The 16,011-nt window shown below is 38.4% G+C and overlaps 1 protein-coding gene across 1 annotated transcript in view; it reads right to left on the bottom strand.

Moving 5' to 3' along the window:
- The window catches only part of LOC124262729 (sodium-dependent dopamine transporter-like), a 69,496-nt gene that overhangs the window by 37,632 nt on the left and 15,853 nt on the right, over nt 1-16,011 (bottom strand). The window contains exon 2 of the mRNA XM_046697278.1: nt 11,683-12,071. Within this exon, the coding sequence (XP_046553234.1) occupies nt 11,683-11,941 (259 nt within the window). The 5' untranslated portion in view covers nt 11,942-12,071. The remainder of the gene's footprint in view (nt 1-11,682; nt 12,072-16,011) is intronic.

Below are 16,011 nucleotides of genomic sequence, written 5' to 3'. Positions count from 1 at the left end.
AACTTGGGTTTTACGTTAAACATTACCCTGTGAATAGTTCCACAGGTCGACCTGTTCATATATGTTTCACTGCTACAACGTCCAATGGAACCTGTTATATAACAGACACTACACGACAAACATGCCTTTAATTACAATACCGTAAGCATGTCAGGAACCGTATGCCACATGTTAGCAGACTGAATGTTTGATTACATGTCGGATGTCGGTTGTCGGATGTCTGATTTATCGTCATGAAATCAGGTTCTGTGGACTGTATCTGATACTGAGTACTTGTTATGAAAACTGCTAAACAAGAATTTATGTTATTTTTAGAACCAGTGACATTATTTTATGGTGCAACCAAAAGTTTGATGGTGTAGCCAAACCTATAAGCCAGGTTGCACTCGGTGCAGGTACTGAAAAACCCGAAATCGCACCCTGCCATACCGGGGAAAGAAGCATTATTTTATTTTTCAGTGTATGACATCAACAGCATTGAGAGGGTCTGTTGCAACCCTGGTGAACTTATCTTATACAACGCTTTATGATGACCATATATTCGTCCTGTGGTTGTAAAATTAGATTATTTGTATGGGACATCCTCCATCATGTCATTATTCCACTAGCACTTCCTATACCATGTCGTCACTACCACATCCTACATCATGTCATTATACCACTAGCACTTCCTATACCATGTCGTCACTACCACATCCTACATCATGTCATTATACCACTAGCACTTCCTATACCATGTCGTCACTACCACATCCTACATCATGTCATTATACCACTAGCACTTCCTATACCATGTCGTCACTACCACATCCTACATCATGTCATTATACCACTAGCACTTCCTATACCATGTCGTCACTACCACATCCTACATCATGTCATTATTCCACTAGCACTTCCTGTACCATGTCGTCACTACCACATCCTACATCATGTCATTATACCACTAGCACTTCCTATACCATGTCGTCACTACCACATCCTACATCATGTCATTATACCACTAGCACTTCCTGTACCATGTCGTCACTACCACATCCTACATCATGTCATTATACCACCAAACTTATATGTCAGGTTGCACTCTGTGCAGGTCACTAAAACATCCTACATCATGTCATCGCACCACTAGCCATTCCTATACCAAGTCGTCACTACCACATTTTACATCATGTCAGTATACTAGACATCCTATACCATGTGAGGGTCTGTTGCACATCCCACATCATGTCATTATATCACTATACTTCCTTTATGATGACCATACTACCACGTCCTGTGGTTGTAAATTAGATTATGTTTGTCACTGGGACATCCTACATCATGTCATTATACCACTAGCACTTCCTATACCATGTCGTCACTACCACATCCTACATCATGTCATTATACCACTAGCACTTCCTATACCATGTCGTCACTACCACATCCTACATCATGTCATCATACCACTAGCACTTCCTATACCATGTCGTCACTACCACATCCTACATCATGTCATTATACCACTAGCACTTCCTGTACCATGTCGTCACTACCACATCCTACATCATGTCATTATACCACTAGCACTTCCTATACCATGTCGTCACTACCACATCCTACATCATGTCATTATACCACTAGCACTTCCTATACCATGTCGTCACTACCACATCCTACATCATGTCATTATACCACTAGCACTTCCTGTACCATGTCGTCACTACCACATCCTACATCATGTCATCATTATACCACTAGCACTTCCTATACCATGTCGTCAATACCACATCCTACATCATGTCATTATACCACTAGCACTTCCTATACCATGTCGTCACTACCACATCCTACATCATGTCATATACCACTAGCACTTCCTATACCATGTCGTCACTACCACATCCTACATCATGTCATTATACCACTAGCACTTCCTATACCATGTCGTCACTACCACATCCTACATCATGTCATTATACCACTAGCACTTCCTATACCATGTCGTCACTACCACATCCTACATCATGTCATTATACCACTAGCACTTCCTATACCATGTCGTCACTACCACATCGTCACTACCACATCCTACATCCATTATACCACTAGCACTTCCTGTACCATGTCGTCACTACCACATCCTACGTCATGTCATCATACCAAACCTATAAGCCAGGTTGCACTCTGTGCAGGTACTGAAAAACCCGAAATCGCACCCTGCCATACCGGGGAAAGAAGCATTATTTTATTTTTCAGTGTATGACATCAACAGCATTGTGAGGGTCTGTTGCAACCCTGGTGAACTTATCTTATACAACGCTTTATGATGACCATATATTCGTCCTGTGGTTGTAAAATTAGATTATTTGTATGGGACATCCTCCATCATGTCATTATACCACTAGCACTTCCTATACCATGTCGTCACTACCACATCCTACATCATGTCATTATACCACTAGCACTTCCTATACCATGTCGTCACTACCACACCCTACATAATGTCATTATACCACTAGCACTTCCTATACCATGTCGTCACTACCACATCCTACATCATGTCATCATACCACTTCCTCTACCATGTCGTCACTACCACATCCTACATCATGTCATTATACCACTAGCACTTCCTGTACCATGTCGTCACTACCACACCCTACATAATGTCATTATACCACTAGCACTTCCTATACCATGTGGTCACTACCACATCCTACATCATGTCATTATACCACTAGCACTTCCTCTACCATGTCGTCACTACCACATCCTACATCATGCCATTATACCACTAGCACTTCCTCTACCATGTCGTCACTACCACATCCTACATCATGTCATCATACCAAACCTATAAGCCAGGTTGCACTCTGTGCAGGTACTGAAAAACCCGAAATCGCACCCTGCCATACTCACACACTAAGTCATGCCATTATACCGGGGAAAGAAGCATTATTTTATTTTTCAGTGTATGACATCAACAGCATTGTGAGGGTCTGTTGCAACTCTGGTGAACTTATCTTATACAACGCTTTATGATGACCATATATTCGTCCTGTGGTTGTAAAATTAGATTATTTGTATGGGACATCCTCCATCATGTCATTATACCACTAGCACTTCCTATACCATGTCGTCACTACCACATCCTACATCATGTCATTATACCACTAGCACTTCCTATACCATGTCGTCACTACCACATCCTACATCATGTCATCATACCACTTCCTGTACCATGTCGTCACTACCACATCCTACATCATGTCATTATACCACTAGCACTTCCTATACCATGTCGTCACTTCCACATCCTACATCATGTCATTATACCACATCCTATACCATGTCGTCACTACCACATCCTACATCTTGTCGTCATACCACTACCACACCCTATAATGAGTTGTCATATAACTATCTCACTCTACATTACGCTTTTCAAGGTGCCGGTTAGAACTAGTCTTCACTAACCCATGCTTGTCGTACGACACATGTCATCGGTTCCCAATTGTGTAGATTGATGCTCATGCTGTTGATCACTGGATTGTCGACTCGATTGTTTACAGACCGCCGCCATATAGCTGGAATATTGCTGAGTGCGGCGTTAAACAACAAACAAACCAAACCAAAACGCTTTTCATACCAACAGCACATAGATTTCACTGTGATTTCACTGTGGTTTCACTCGAATTGTTTACATCAGTAGTCATAGCTGGATGCTGGATTCAGATCCATTCTCATTTACTACATCACATGCCTGTCTTTATCACTTATCGCTGTTCGTGTTGGTCATGTTATGCTCAGAAGTCAATTGTGTAAACATATTTCTTGATCAACTCTGCACATTTTGACGTCATTGTTATCCTTGTTTTGCGTTGTGAAAGATGTGCTCACCCGCACGTCACATGTGTAACGATGTCAGAAGGCGATTCTAATCGATAAATCACTCCACGGATCACAGTTACCAACAGAGAATAGGAAGCGACGTTGAGGTAACAACGAGGGTGGTTTCGTCGTCACCGGGGTTACCTCGAATTTTTTCTAGAAATAGATCGTGCAGTGTTAGAACATGATGGAGTGAGTTCTACGTGGCTGGTGAACACTGTTTCTATAGCCCTCTTTAAGATTGTACGTACAAATCTTTGGTTAGGATGTGCTCCTCCTCGCATTATTTCTTTCTGTGGGCTAAGGAACAGAAACACTCCGGGGGTAACTTGGAAACTTTTCTTTCAGAACGACTTGACTGTAAGCATGAACGCACTATGTGCACATATAGAAGGGATTTTCAAGACTTCAGTATACAGTAAAATGTCAAACTTCTTGAATAGAGAGAAATATGAACTTTAACGTAATTCATATTTTGAATAAATAAGCATTTTGTTTTCAAATTACTTCCCATCGCATTCTACATGCTTGTATAATCGAGAGTGTATTCCAATATAATTACAATTTAAATCCTGAATAGGTCCATATTTGACAGGTTTTGACCAATATAGAGTATACAATTAAATGAGACATTGTACATGTTAGCATACAGCTTATATTATGTTTGGCGCTGGATTGCATTGTCATCTTTGACATTGTATAACGGGTCGGTGGCCCCTGTACGGAATAAACTCTCTGTAGTACGAAATCAGTATTACATTTAAATATTTGTCCTAACGTGACGATTAATGTTGTTGGATAGCTAAACGTCCCTCAGGTCGCAGACGATTACAGTTTTGTTTCATATTTAACAAACCTACTGTGCATTAAAGAAATATACGTTCGTTCAGTTTAAAGTGTTATGAGGGACAATTTCATAACAAACCTACTGTGCATTAAAGAATTATACGTTCGTTCAGTTTAAAGTGTTAGGAGGGACAATTTCATAACAAACCTATTGTGCATTAAAGAATTATACGTTCGTTCAGTTACTGTGATTTAAGGTGTCATGAGGGACAATTTCATAACAAAGCTACTGTGCATTAAAGAAATATACGTTCGTTCAGTTTAAAGTGTTATGAGGGACAATTTCATAACAAAGCTACTGTGCATTAAAGAAATATACGTTGGTTCAGTTTAAAGTGTTATGAGGGACAATTTCATAACAAACCTACTGTGCATTAAAGAATTATACGTTGGTTCAGTTTAAAGTGTTATGAGGGACAATTTCATAACAAACCCACTGTGCATTAAAGAATTATACGTTCGTTCAGTTACTGTGATTTAAGGTGTTATGAGGGACACTTTCATAACAAACCTACTGTGCATTAAAGAATTATACGTTCGTTCAGTTACTGTGACTTAAGGTGTTATGAGGGACAATTTCATAACAAACCTACTGTGCATTAAAGAATTATACGTTGGTTCAGTTTAAAGTGTTATGAGGGACAATTTCATAACAAACCCACGGTGCATTAAAGAATTATACGTTCGTTCAGTTACTGTGATTTAAGGTGTTATGAGGGACACTTTCATAACAAAACCTACTGTGCATTAAAGAATTATACGTTCGTTCAGTTACTGTGATTTAAGGTGTTATGAGGGACAATTTCATAACAAACCTACTGTGCATTAAAGAATTATACGTTGGTTCAGTTTAAAGTGTTATGAGGGACAATTTCATAACAAACCCACTGTGCATTAAAGAAATATACGTTCGTTCAGTTTAAATTGTAATGTGGGACAATTCCATAACAAACCTACTGTGCATTAAAGAATTATACGTTCGTTCAGTTTAAAGTGTTAGGAGGGACAATTTCATAACAAACCTACTGTGCATTAAAGAATTATACGTTCGTTCAGTTACTGTGATTTAGGGTGTTATGAGGGACAATTACATAACAAACCTATTGTGCATTAAAGAAATATACATTTGTTCAGTTTAAAGTGTTATGAGGGAAAATTTCATAACAAACCTACTGTGCATTAAAGAATTATACGTTGGTTCAGTTTAAAGTGTTATGAGGGACAATTTCATAACAAACCTACTGTGCATTAAAGAATTATACGTTGGTTCAGTTTAAAGTGTTATGAGGGACAATTTCATAACAAACCCACTGTGCATTAAAGAATTATACGTTCGTTCAGTTACTGTGATTTAAGGTGTTATGAGGGACACTTTCATAACAAACCTACTGTGCATTAAAGAATTATACGTTGGTTCAGTTTAAGGTGTTATGAGGGACAATTTCATAACAAACCTACTGTGCATTAAAGAATTATACGTTGGTTCAGTTTAAAGTGTTATGAGGGACAATTTCATAACAAACCCACTGTGCATTAAAGAATTATACGTTCGTTCAGTAACTGTGATTTAAGGTGTTATGAGGGACACTTTCATAACAAACCTACTGTGCATTAAAGAATTATACGTTGGTTCAGTTTAAGGTGTTATGAGGGACAATTTCATAACAAACCTACTGTGCATTAAAGAATTATACGTTGGTTCAGTTTAAGGTGTTATGAGGGACAATTTCATAACAAACCTACTGTGCATTAAAGAATTATACGTTGGTTCAGTTTAAAGTGTTATGAGGGACAATTTCATAACAAACCCACTGTGCATTAAAGAATTATACGTTCGTTCAGTTACTGTGATTTAAGGTGTTATGAGGGACACTTTCATAACAAACCTACTGTGCATTAAAGAATTATACGTTCGTTCAGTTACTGTGACTTAAGGTGTTATGAGGGACAATTTCATAACAAACCTACTGTGCATTAAAGAATTATACGTTGGTTCAGTTTAAGGTGTTATGAGGGACAATTTCATAACAAACCCACTGTGCATTCAAAATTTATACGTTCGTTCAGTTTAAAATGTTAGGAGGGACAATTTCATAACAAACCTATTGAGCATTAAAGAATTATACGTTCGTTCAGTTACTGTGACTTAAGGTGTTATGAGGGACAATTTCATAACAAACCTACTGTGCATTAAAGAAATATACGTTCGTTCAGTTTAAAGTGTTATGAGGGACAATTTCATAACAAACCTACTGTGCATTAAAGAATTATACGTTGGTTCAGTTTAAAGTGTTATGAGGGACAATTCCATAACAAACCTACTGTGCATTAAAGAATTATACGTTGGTTCAGTTTAAGGTGTTATGAGGGACAATTTCATAAAAAAAACTACTGTGCATTAAAGAATTATACGTTGGTTCAGTTTAAAGTGTTATGAGGGACAATTTCATAACAAACCCACTGTGCATTAAAGAATTATACGTTCGTTCAGTTACTGTGATTTAAGGTGTTATGAGGGACACTTTCATAACAAACCTACTTTGCATTAAAGAATTATATGTTCGTTCAGTAACTGTGATTTAAGGTGTTATGAGGGACAATTTCATAACAAACCTACTGTGCATTAAAGAATTATACGTTGGTTCAGTTTAAAGTGTTATGAGGGACAATTTCATAACAAACCCACTGTGCATTAAAGAATTATACGTTGGTTCAGTTTAAAGTGTTATGAGGGACAATTTCATAACAAACCCACTGTGCATTAAAGAATTATACGTTCGTTCAGTTTAAATTGTTATGTGGGACAATTTCATAACAAACCCACTGTGCATTAAAGAATTATACGTTGGTTCAGTTTAAAGTGTTATGCGGGACAATTTCATAACAAACCCACTGTGCAATAAAGAATTATACGTTCGTTCAGTTACTGTGATTTAAGGTGTTATGAGGGACAATTTCATAACAAACCTACTGTGCATTAAAGAAATATACGTTTGTTCAGTTTAAAGTGTTATGGGGGACAATTTCATAACAAACCCACTGTGCATTAAAGAATTATACGTTCGTTCAGTTTAAAGTGTTATGAGGGACAATTTCATAACAAACCCACTGTGCATTAAAGAAATATACGTTCGTTCAGTTTAAATTGTTATGTGGGACAATTTCATAAAAAAAACTACTGTGCATTAAAGAATTATACGTTGGTTCAGTTTAAAGTGTTATGCGGGACAATTTCATAACAAACCCACTGCGCAATAAAGAATTATACGTTCGTTCAGTTACTGTGATTTAAGGTGTTATGAGGGACAATTTCATAACAAACCTACTGTGCATTAAAGAATTATACGTTCGTTCAGTTACTGTGATTTAAGGTGTTATGAGGGACAATTTCATAACAAGCCTACTGTGCATTGAAGAATTATACGTTGGTTCAGTTACTGTAAATTAAGGTTTTTTGAGGGACAATTTTATTAAAAAACCTTCTGTGCATTAAACAAATATACGTTCGTTCAGTTTAAAGTATAATGAGGGACAATTTCATAACAAACCTACTGAGCATTAAAGAATTATACGTTCGTTCAGTTACTGTGATTTAAGGTGTTATGAGGGACAATTTCATAACAAACCTACTGTGCATTAAAGAATTATACGTTGGTTCAGTTTAAAGTGTTATGAGGGACAATTTCATAACAAACCCACTGTGCATTAAAGAAATATACGTTCGTTCAGTTTAAAGTGTTATGAGGGACAATTTCATAACAAAGCTACTGTGCATTAAAGAAATATACGTTCGTTCAGTTTAAAGTGTTATGAGGGACAATTTCATAACAAACCTATTGTGCATTAAAGAATTATACGTTGTTCAGTTACTGTGATTTAAGGTGTTATGAGGGACAATTTCATAACAAGCCTACTGTGCATTGAAGAATTATACGTTGGTTCAGTTACTGTAAATTAAGGTTTTTTGAGGGGCAATTTTATTAAAAAACCTTCTGTGCATTAAACAAATATACGTTCGTTCAGTTTAAAGTGTAATGAGGGACAATTTCATAACAAACCTACTGAGCATTAAAGAAATATACGTTCGTTCAGTTACTGTGATTTAAGGTGTTATAAGGGACAATTTTATAACAAACCTACTGTGCATTAAAGAATTATACGTTGGTTCAGTTACTGTGATAAAAGGTGTTATGAAGGACAATTTCATAATCTTCTGTGCATTAAAGAATTATACGTTGGTTCAGTTTAAAGTGTTATGAGGGACAATTTCATAACAAACCTACTGTGCATTAAAGAATTATACGTTCGTTCAGTTACTGTGATTAAAGGTGTTATGAGGGACAATTTCATAACAAACCTACTGCGGGCAAATACTGCACATTAAATGTGGTTTTAAGACGAATACCATGTTAGGCTAATTGCGATCACTATAGTAACATTAGAAGCAGTTAGAACAGTATTTCCCCAGTTATTTTGCGAAACAACCGTCACAGCACATAGTCAACCAGCTACGGTCAACTGCTAATCGTATAGTGATTGCAAATATTGCATTGTTAATATATCATGCTATTATGAAGGGAAAAACACTCTGCTCTTGAACTTTTTATACTTGTACTATAGGCCCTTGGCCTTCAGCTCTGAATACTGATTAATTGATTGATTGATTGATTGATTGATTGAAAAGAATGATACACTTATAGATGACCTCTAAGAAAACACATACTTGTTTTGGTGAGTTCCCTCAACTTGATATTTCTTCCCTTCTTTTGGATATTACATTGATGAAACTAAAATATATTTGACTCGTTGGTACGGCAAAATCTATGAAAAGGTTTGTGCTTACTTTTGAATAGCTTTTTAAGATTATATATACTGTACTTTACGCTACATACAGATTCATGAAAGTGTTCTTGGTATAATCAGTGAAGTCTATTATTCTATGAATGGACAATGCCTTTAAGAAAGTGGTCAAATGTAACGTATGTTATATTCGGGATTAAACTTTCTCAGTAAATTACAGATTTAAGTACTCTTGGTACTTAAGTTGAGTCCCACCCGGGATTCGAAACCACACTCTCAGAGTCAGAAACTAATCGCCAGCACACACAGTCAGCCATTTTACCCCATCAGCCATTTTTCAACAAAGTAGAAGTCGGACAATTGGTAGTTTAGATCGCGTACTTTGTGTACCCCTCTGACAAGTGTAAATTGGCACGGCTTCCACGTCTGAGAGCTATGAATACACTATGCCAAATGGAAAATGGTCAAATGTAACTGAGAAAGTGTAATCACAAATATAACATCTGTTATTCTCGTTGAATTGGAATTTTATCATACATCAAATATACTCAAGAAATTCTCCACTGTCTGCTGAGTCGTGCGGGCTTTTCAAGGTAATGCAATTCTAAGTCTAATGAAGACTTTACTTCAAACTTTACTGTCCCGAAATCCTACATCTATCACATACACTACTGTTACATTACAGGGGTCGAGCAATCGATCGAATATCGATGATCGAAGGCAATACATCGATGACACTTGCCTCTCTGTAAGCCCTGACAATGTTACTATCAGCTGATACCGGGTTATGCGTACGGATGAGGTTTCGTCCTTGCGTTAAGTAAAGCAAGATAATTTATTATCTGGGGAGATAAAGGTACCTCCATGTTATTACCTTTATCTATAGTGCTATCTGAATGTGTTTTAAATATCGCAATGTTATTACAACATCACAGATGTCCTGCTTAGAAGCCCCGGGATCGGCTTTCTTTCCTTCTCGATCTCAGAAAAGACAGTCCCCTTTATAAAACATAATTGCGGAAGTTCACTCGTTAAGTTTTCTCCTGGAAGATTATTTTAAGCTGAATGTCCTCATATATGTGTATAACAAAATATGTGCTTTTGCGTGTAACAATGAATGGGTGGATAGGTAATATTTTTGGCCGCTTTTAATAACAATGTATCAACGTCAACGGTATTTTCGGCGTGACGAGCGAACCCTTTAACCTTTCGACTACCCATCCGCCCCTCGCCTGAATTGCTGATACCACATGAATGAATTTTCAAATAGGTTTCTTTCATGATTTCAAACGTTTAGTGTGAACGAAAGGTCTGTATATATTTCAACCTTTCCGAAGGGTACCCTCTCAGCTGAAGCAGCCATTGTAGCTACGTGTGATCAAATCCTTGTTAGATACCTTTGTCGCTCTACTCATTGTGTACAAATACCACGAACATACTGATTTTGAACTTCCGGACGTTTTAATACAAGTAAGTAGAACATGTGATGACCAATAAGGATATGGAATCATTAGAATAATTCAGATCCGAACTGTCACATTCTCACAAGATTTTATAATCTGTGAATGCCTAGCTAGATATGAATGTGAACGTCCGTGCACTTTATCTCTTAATACGATATCAAAATATTGACAGTAGCCTAGAAAACCATACATTGTACACGATATGTTGACTTGTCAGGTATGGCTCAATGTTAACATGGTCCGAGGTATCATCCGACGTTTCAGTTGTATTACCGTATGTTTTAAGTCTGTACTTCAGGTGAATGAACCTACAATCTGTATAAAAAGAATTCATGTGGTTCAAAACATTGGCTCGGACACTGCAGATAGATACCCAATTCTGAGGATTTTTAATGACTTCGATAGTCTACAGGCTAAGGCAATGGGTATCCCTTCTCACAAAGAAAACTACATTTTTCAAGGGACATTAAAGGGCTGGTTTCAAAAACAAAATGGTTATCAAATAAGTGAGTGAGTGAGTTGGGTTCTACGCCGCTTTTAGCAATTTTCCAGCAATATCACGGCGGGGAACACCAAAAATGGGCTTCACACATTGTACCCATGTGGGACATCGAACCCGGGTCTTCGGCGTGACGAGCGAACGCTTTAACCAATAGTCTACCCACCGCCCCTATTAAATAAGTAAACAAATACTCACCCCCTCCGTTTTTATAGCACAGGTAAGGAAATCTCCAAACATTGGCCAAGTCGACAGCATAGCCGATAATTGACAATAAAAAATCCATCTTTTTTCCCCACGTTTCCCGAGGCTCGCCGCTCTCAGGGTCATACTCCATCTTCTTATCACCATCCGGTTGTAACGACTTCTCCGGGGGTGGGATGTCGTCCCCAACGGCCTCCTTGTACGTTGGCAGGGTGGGGTCATGCCCCTCCTCGGGACTATGTCCCCCCCTCATATTGGTCCATGTCCTTCCCTTCCAGAGGGGGTCCGGCTGGTACGGGTACTGAAGTGTCGTTGGGTGTGTTTTGCATACTGTCTTCCTCGTCCGGAGAGCTTACTTCCCGGATGTCAAGACCTTCTTCGTCCTACAAGAGACGCCATTACTTGTCAGAATAACGTTATATCGAAAGTGTATCGTAAAACTATTTGATTACACCAACCGTCAAAAATCAATCGATTGGTGACCAACCTTTAATTCTGCCGTGTGAATATGAACATTAAATCACCCCCTGACACTTTCGTTAACCGCTATGTCAAAGTAAACAGAGCGTCCTGTAGCAATTGTCACCGATATCAAGAAATCCATGTCAATATTGATTCGAAACGTTTTTTTCACACGATAATGTTTTAGCGCCATGTTTTTATCGTACAATATGGTATTCAAAGGAACGGACGGTTGTGTCAGCCAGTCGCATTCAATCAGTCAGGGACCAAGAGCGGACTTACATCCCCCTAATTCCACAGCAAACATTGATACGGCGCTGTATTAAAGAAGATTTACTAATCACCTTACTCCGCTTTTGTATTTCTGCTAGATTCACAAGAAATCTGGGGCTTGGTTCCTTAATGATGAAACGACAGGAATATTAATGACTCCCAACATTTAAACCATTTTCATTAACAGACAAAGTACCAAATAATACGCCTTGATACATACACAGAGCTTACACATGACTGTAAATAGAATTGTAGGTTGAACATTAATACCAATAGACCGAACCTAGTACTAGTATTGGAAACAGTGCATACTGAAAACAACAGTGAAAATTATGACATGTTCAAATGATGGACAACTTGCCTTACTATCTTTTTCCCTCCTAAGTTTGACTTTTGACATGATCCTATACATAATATCTAAAATGACTGAAACAGAACAATATTGCACATTTCACTACAACAATGAGCCAATGACCGTCCTGTTAACCTCTAAACCTTTTGACATTTGTACATTTAGTACGCATTTAGTTTAGTTATGAGTATAACATGCGAATAAGTTAAATGAACAAAATCTAATTCACAGGAATATAAACCAGGTCCTGCATAATTGTTTTAAAAGAGTTTACAAATAATTTCATCATGTTTTCCCCCACGGACCAATATGAGCCCGAAATAAACGAGACGGATTTGACGGTGGGCATATTAGCTGGTTCAGAAGGCTAGTTTAATCAGGTATATGAGTATATAAGACCATAATCTAGTAATGCTGACTATTAAGATTTAAGGGATTTTTTTCAGAATTACTGTTCCCGTATTGTTTCTTTCACAACTTATATACTGCCACTATGAGTGATGTAAATGTTGTTTACATTACCAGTGCGAGGCTACTCTAGAGTTACTTCTCCTGCCACTATGCTATACCTTCATGGCGTCTCCTACCACCACCTACTGCCCACAGTAAAATGTGATGTTCTGGTTCTTCTACAAACTTCACCTGCTGCTACTACGACTGCTACCACTTATGTCACTACTACTGCTACTTACTACTGTACTACTACTACTACTACTACTACTACTACTACTACTACTACTACTACTACTACCACCACAACTACTACTTCTTTTTGTAGAGAGTGAGTGAGTGAGTTTAGTTTTACGCCGCACTCAGCAATATTCCAGCTATATGGCGGCGGTCTGTAAATAATCGAGTCTGAACCTGACAATCCAGTGATCAGCAGCATGAGCATCGATCTGCGCAATTGGGAACCGATGACACAGTTCAACCAAGTCGGCGAGCCTGACCACCCGATCTCGTTAGTCGCCCCTTACGACAAGCTTGGGTTACTGAAAGTTCATTCTAACCCGGGTCCTTTTTATAAGAAGTTCCTGACTATAAACTAATTTAATGGATATAGCTTAACCTGAAACAACGGATATCTTAACACTTCCTGATTCCTGATATCTATAACGAATCTATTTCCTTTGTTTGGATTAGAAATTGGAGGAGTTTATCTGGAACTTGGAGAACGGTGAACGCTCCGAGGTAGAACTATTGCTATGCTGACCGATACAGCACGGAACAAAATCTACAGTTTTACGACCTCTATGTCTCTACTAACGACAAACACACAATGAAGTTTTTGTCATGCGACAAATGTAATGCAATAGCGTTTAGGGGTTTAGTTACGTGAACACGTTAATGAGCAACATTGATAACAATTGATATCAAGTGTAACTTGAGCCAGAAGCTCTGATACAGGGTTACCTCCGGAGTGTCAGCTCAGAGAGTCGGTTCCACGTTATCCACATAAGATCAATCACTGACAGTCAAGCTCTACCGAACCATAGTATCCTCCCCGGCGTGAACGTGTTTGGAGGAACACCAGCGGCATAGTTTTGTACGCTCTTTGAAATACCTGTCCCTCTTGAAGAAAGTCACCAACTATAAGTTTCTGGGTGGAATCGTTCCTGAGATGTTCACTGAATGTCACTCTGAGACACCTGGTGTCCTAAAACACAGATTAGGCACTATATTATCCATACGTGTAACATCCTTCCAGAGGTCTTAAGAATGGCTAAAGAACCAGAGAAGACCAATGTCCACGCTGACCAATGACGCTTCTGCACTCGCGAGCCACTGATTCCAAACAGAATTTCGCCTTCGTATGAGTTTGTTTTAATTCCTTAAACCATCCAAAATGTATTCTCCATCCCGCCACTTGTCAGTAATCAAACATCTTCTAGTATTGTCCAGAAATTGACTTTTATTGAAAAGGTTCCCGACCCCGAACCTTCCAAAACGGCTAAATTGGTTGTTTTGTGTGGACCCATTTGCTGGAAACGGTATCTGATCGACAACAAGTCATCCGTGAAAATATCAACTTCTCTCCATGCAGTGTCCACAGTAGTAATAACTTTACTATTGAATGGGACCCTTTGCCCGGAGCTGGCGCTTGGTGCCGCCAACCGCACTCAAGCAATTGAACTTATGCCGGATTTCAATTACAGCAAGTGATCCGTTAGCCGGTGGCCGTCTGAGGTCCAGGCCCGCCCTGATTGGAGAAATTTCCATATAAAGAGGCCCTTCATTGCCATTGTTATTATAATAGCATTTCATTTCCATCTGTGAGACGTTTGCTTTTTTCGCTTCGTAAAACCTGTAGGAATGTTTGTGATTGTGCTTTTCGATTTTCATATGACTTTTCCCCTTCTGACGGAATCTGAATGAGAACTTTTTAGGCTCATTCAGGGTGTGTACTGCTAACATTCTTGCAAAGATACCATCGCGTGGCTTTGATCTGTCTATGTGGTAATTTGGCAATGCAAAAGTGTCTATTTTATTCCTGAATTAATAAAGTTTATAATCTAAAACCCAAAGTATATGAGTAATGATGTTATTCGTTTTGAATTGCATTATTGTTTTCATTGACACAGAGTTCATTTCCAAATGTCATTCACAGATTAAAAACAATTACAAGAAACGTGTTTCATATGTTAAACATCTCGTAATTGAATTTGAAGACAAAACTGAAAAGTTCAAAGTCCTTGACAATAAACGTTTACGATCGTTAAAGTGATTTCCGGCGTGAAAAAGCAGCAGTATTGTTAAGTACACAGTCGCCTTTTCTCGCAGGTGGACGAAAAGATGGGGAGTAAATATTCGAAAATATTAATGTCAAAACCATACAACCTGACTGCATGTGAAGATGTCCTTATCATTCTTCTGTGTTTAAAACTACCTCTTAAATCGCTTCAAGAGAGAACGCGGAGTGAAAACTGACGGTGAGAGGGATTAGATTGCTGACTATGCCTCCGCACAAAGAATCCTTAATGCTGGCCAAGAAGAGCGTCAAAATTTAGTCACCACTTTAGAAGTACTTGTGTAGTGCACGTATTGAGAGAAGGTATAATGGCATTCCGCTTCTTAAAGACCATTCTATTTGCTTGTTGGCGTGCGAAGCTCAGGTACCGAACGGCTGAGCACGATTCAGCCATATTCGATAATTTCCGTCGGCTGTTTGAATAAGCTTCTTGCCAATTAGTGGAGCCAGTTGACCGCTGAACATAACGTCAAATATGGTTCGAATA

Source organism: Haliotis rubra, unplaced genomic scaffold (genome assembly GCF_003918875.1).
Source record: "Haliotis rubra isolate DU_JTF1 unplaced genomic scaffold, ASM391887v1 Scf12, whole genome shotgun sequence".
In the NCBI taxonomy this organism is placed as follows: domain Eukaryota; kingdom Metazoa; phylum Mollusca; class Gastropoda; order Lepetellida; family Haliotidae; genus Haliotis; species Haliotis rubra.
Note: the sequence above shows the minus strand (reverse complement) of the source record. Positions and strands in the feature narration are given on the sequence as shown.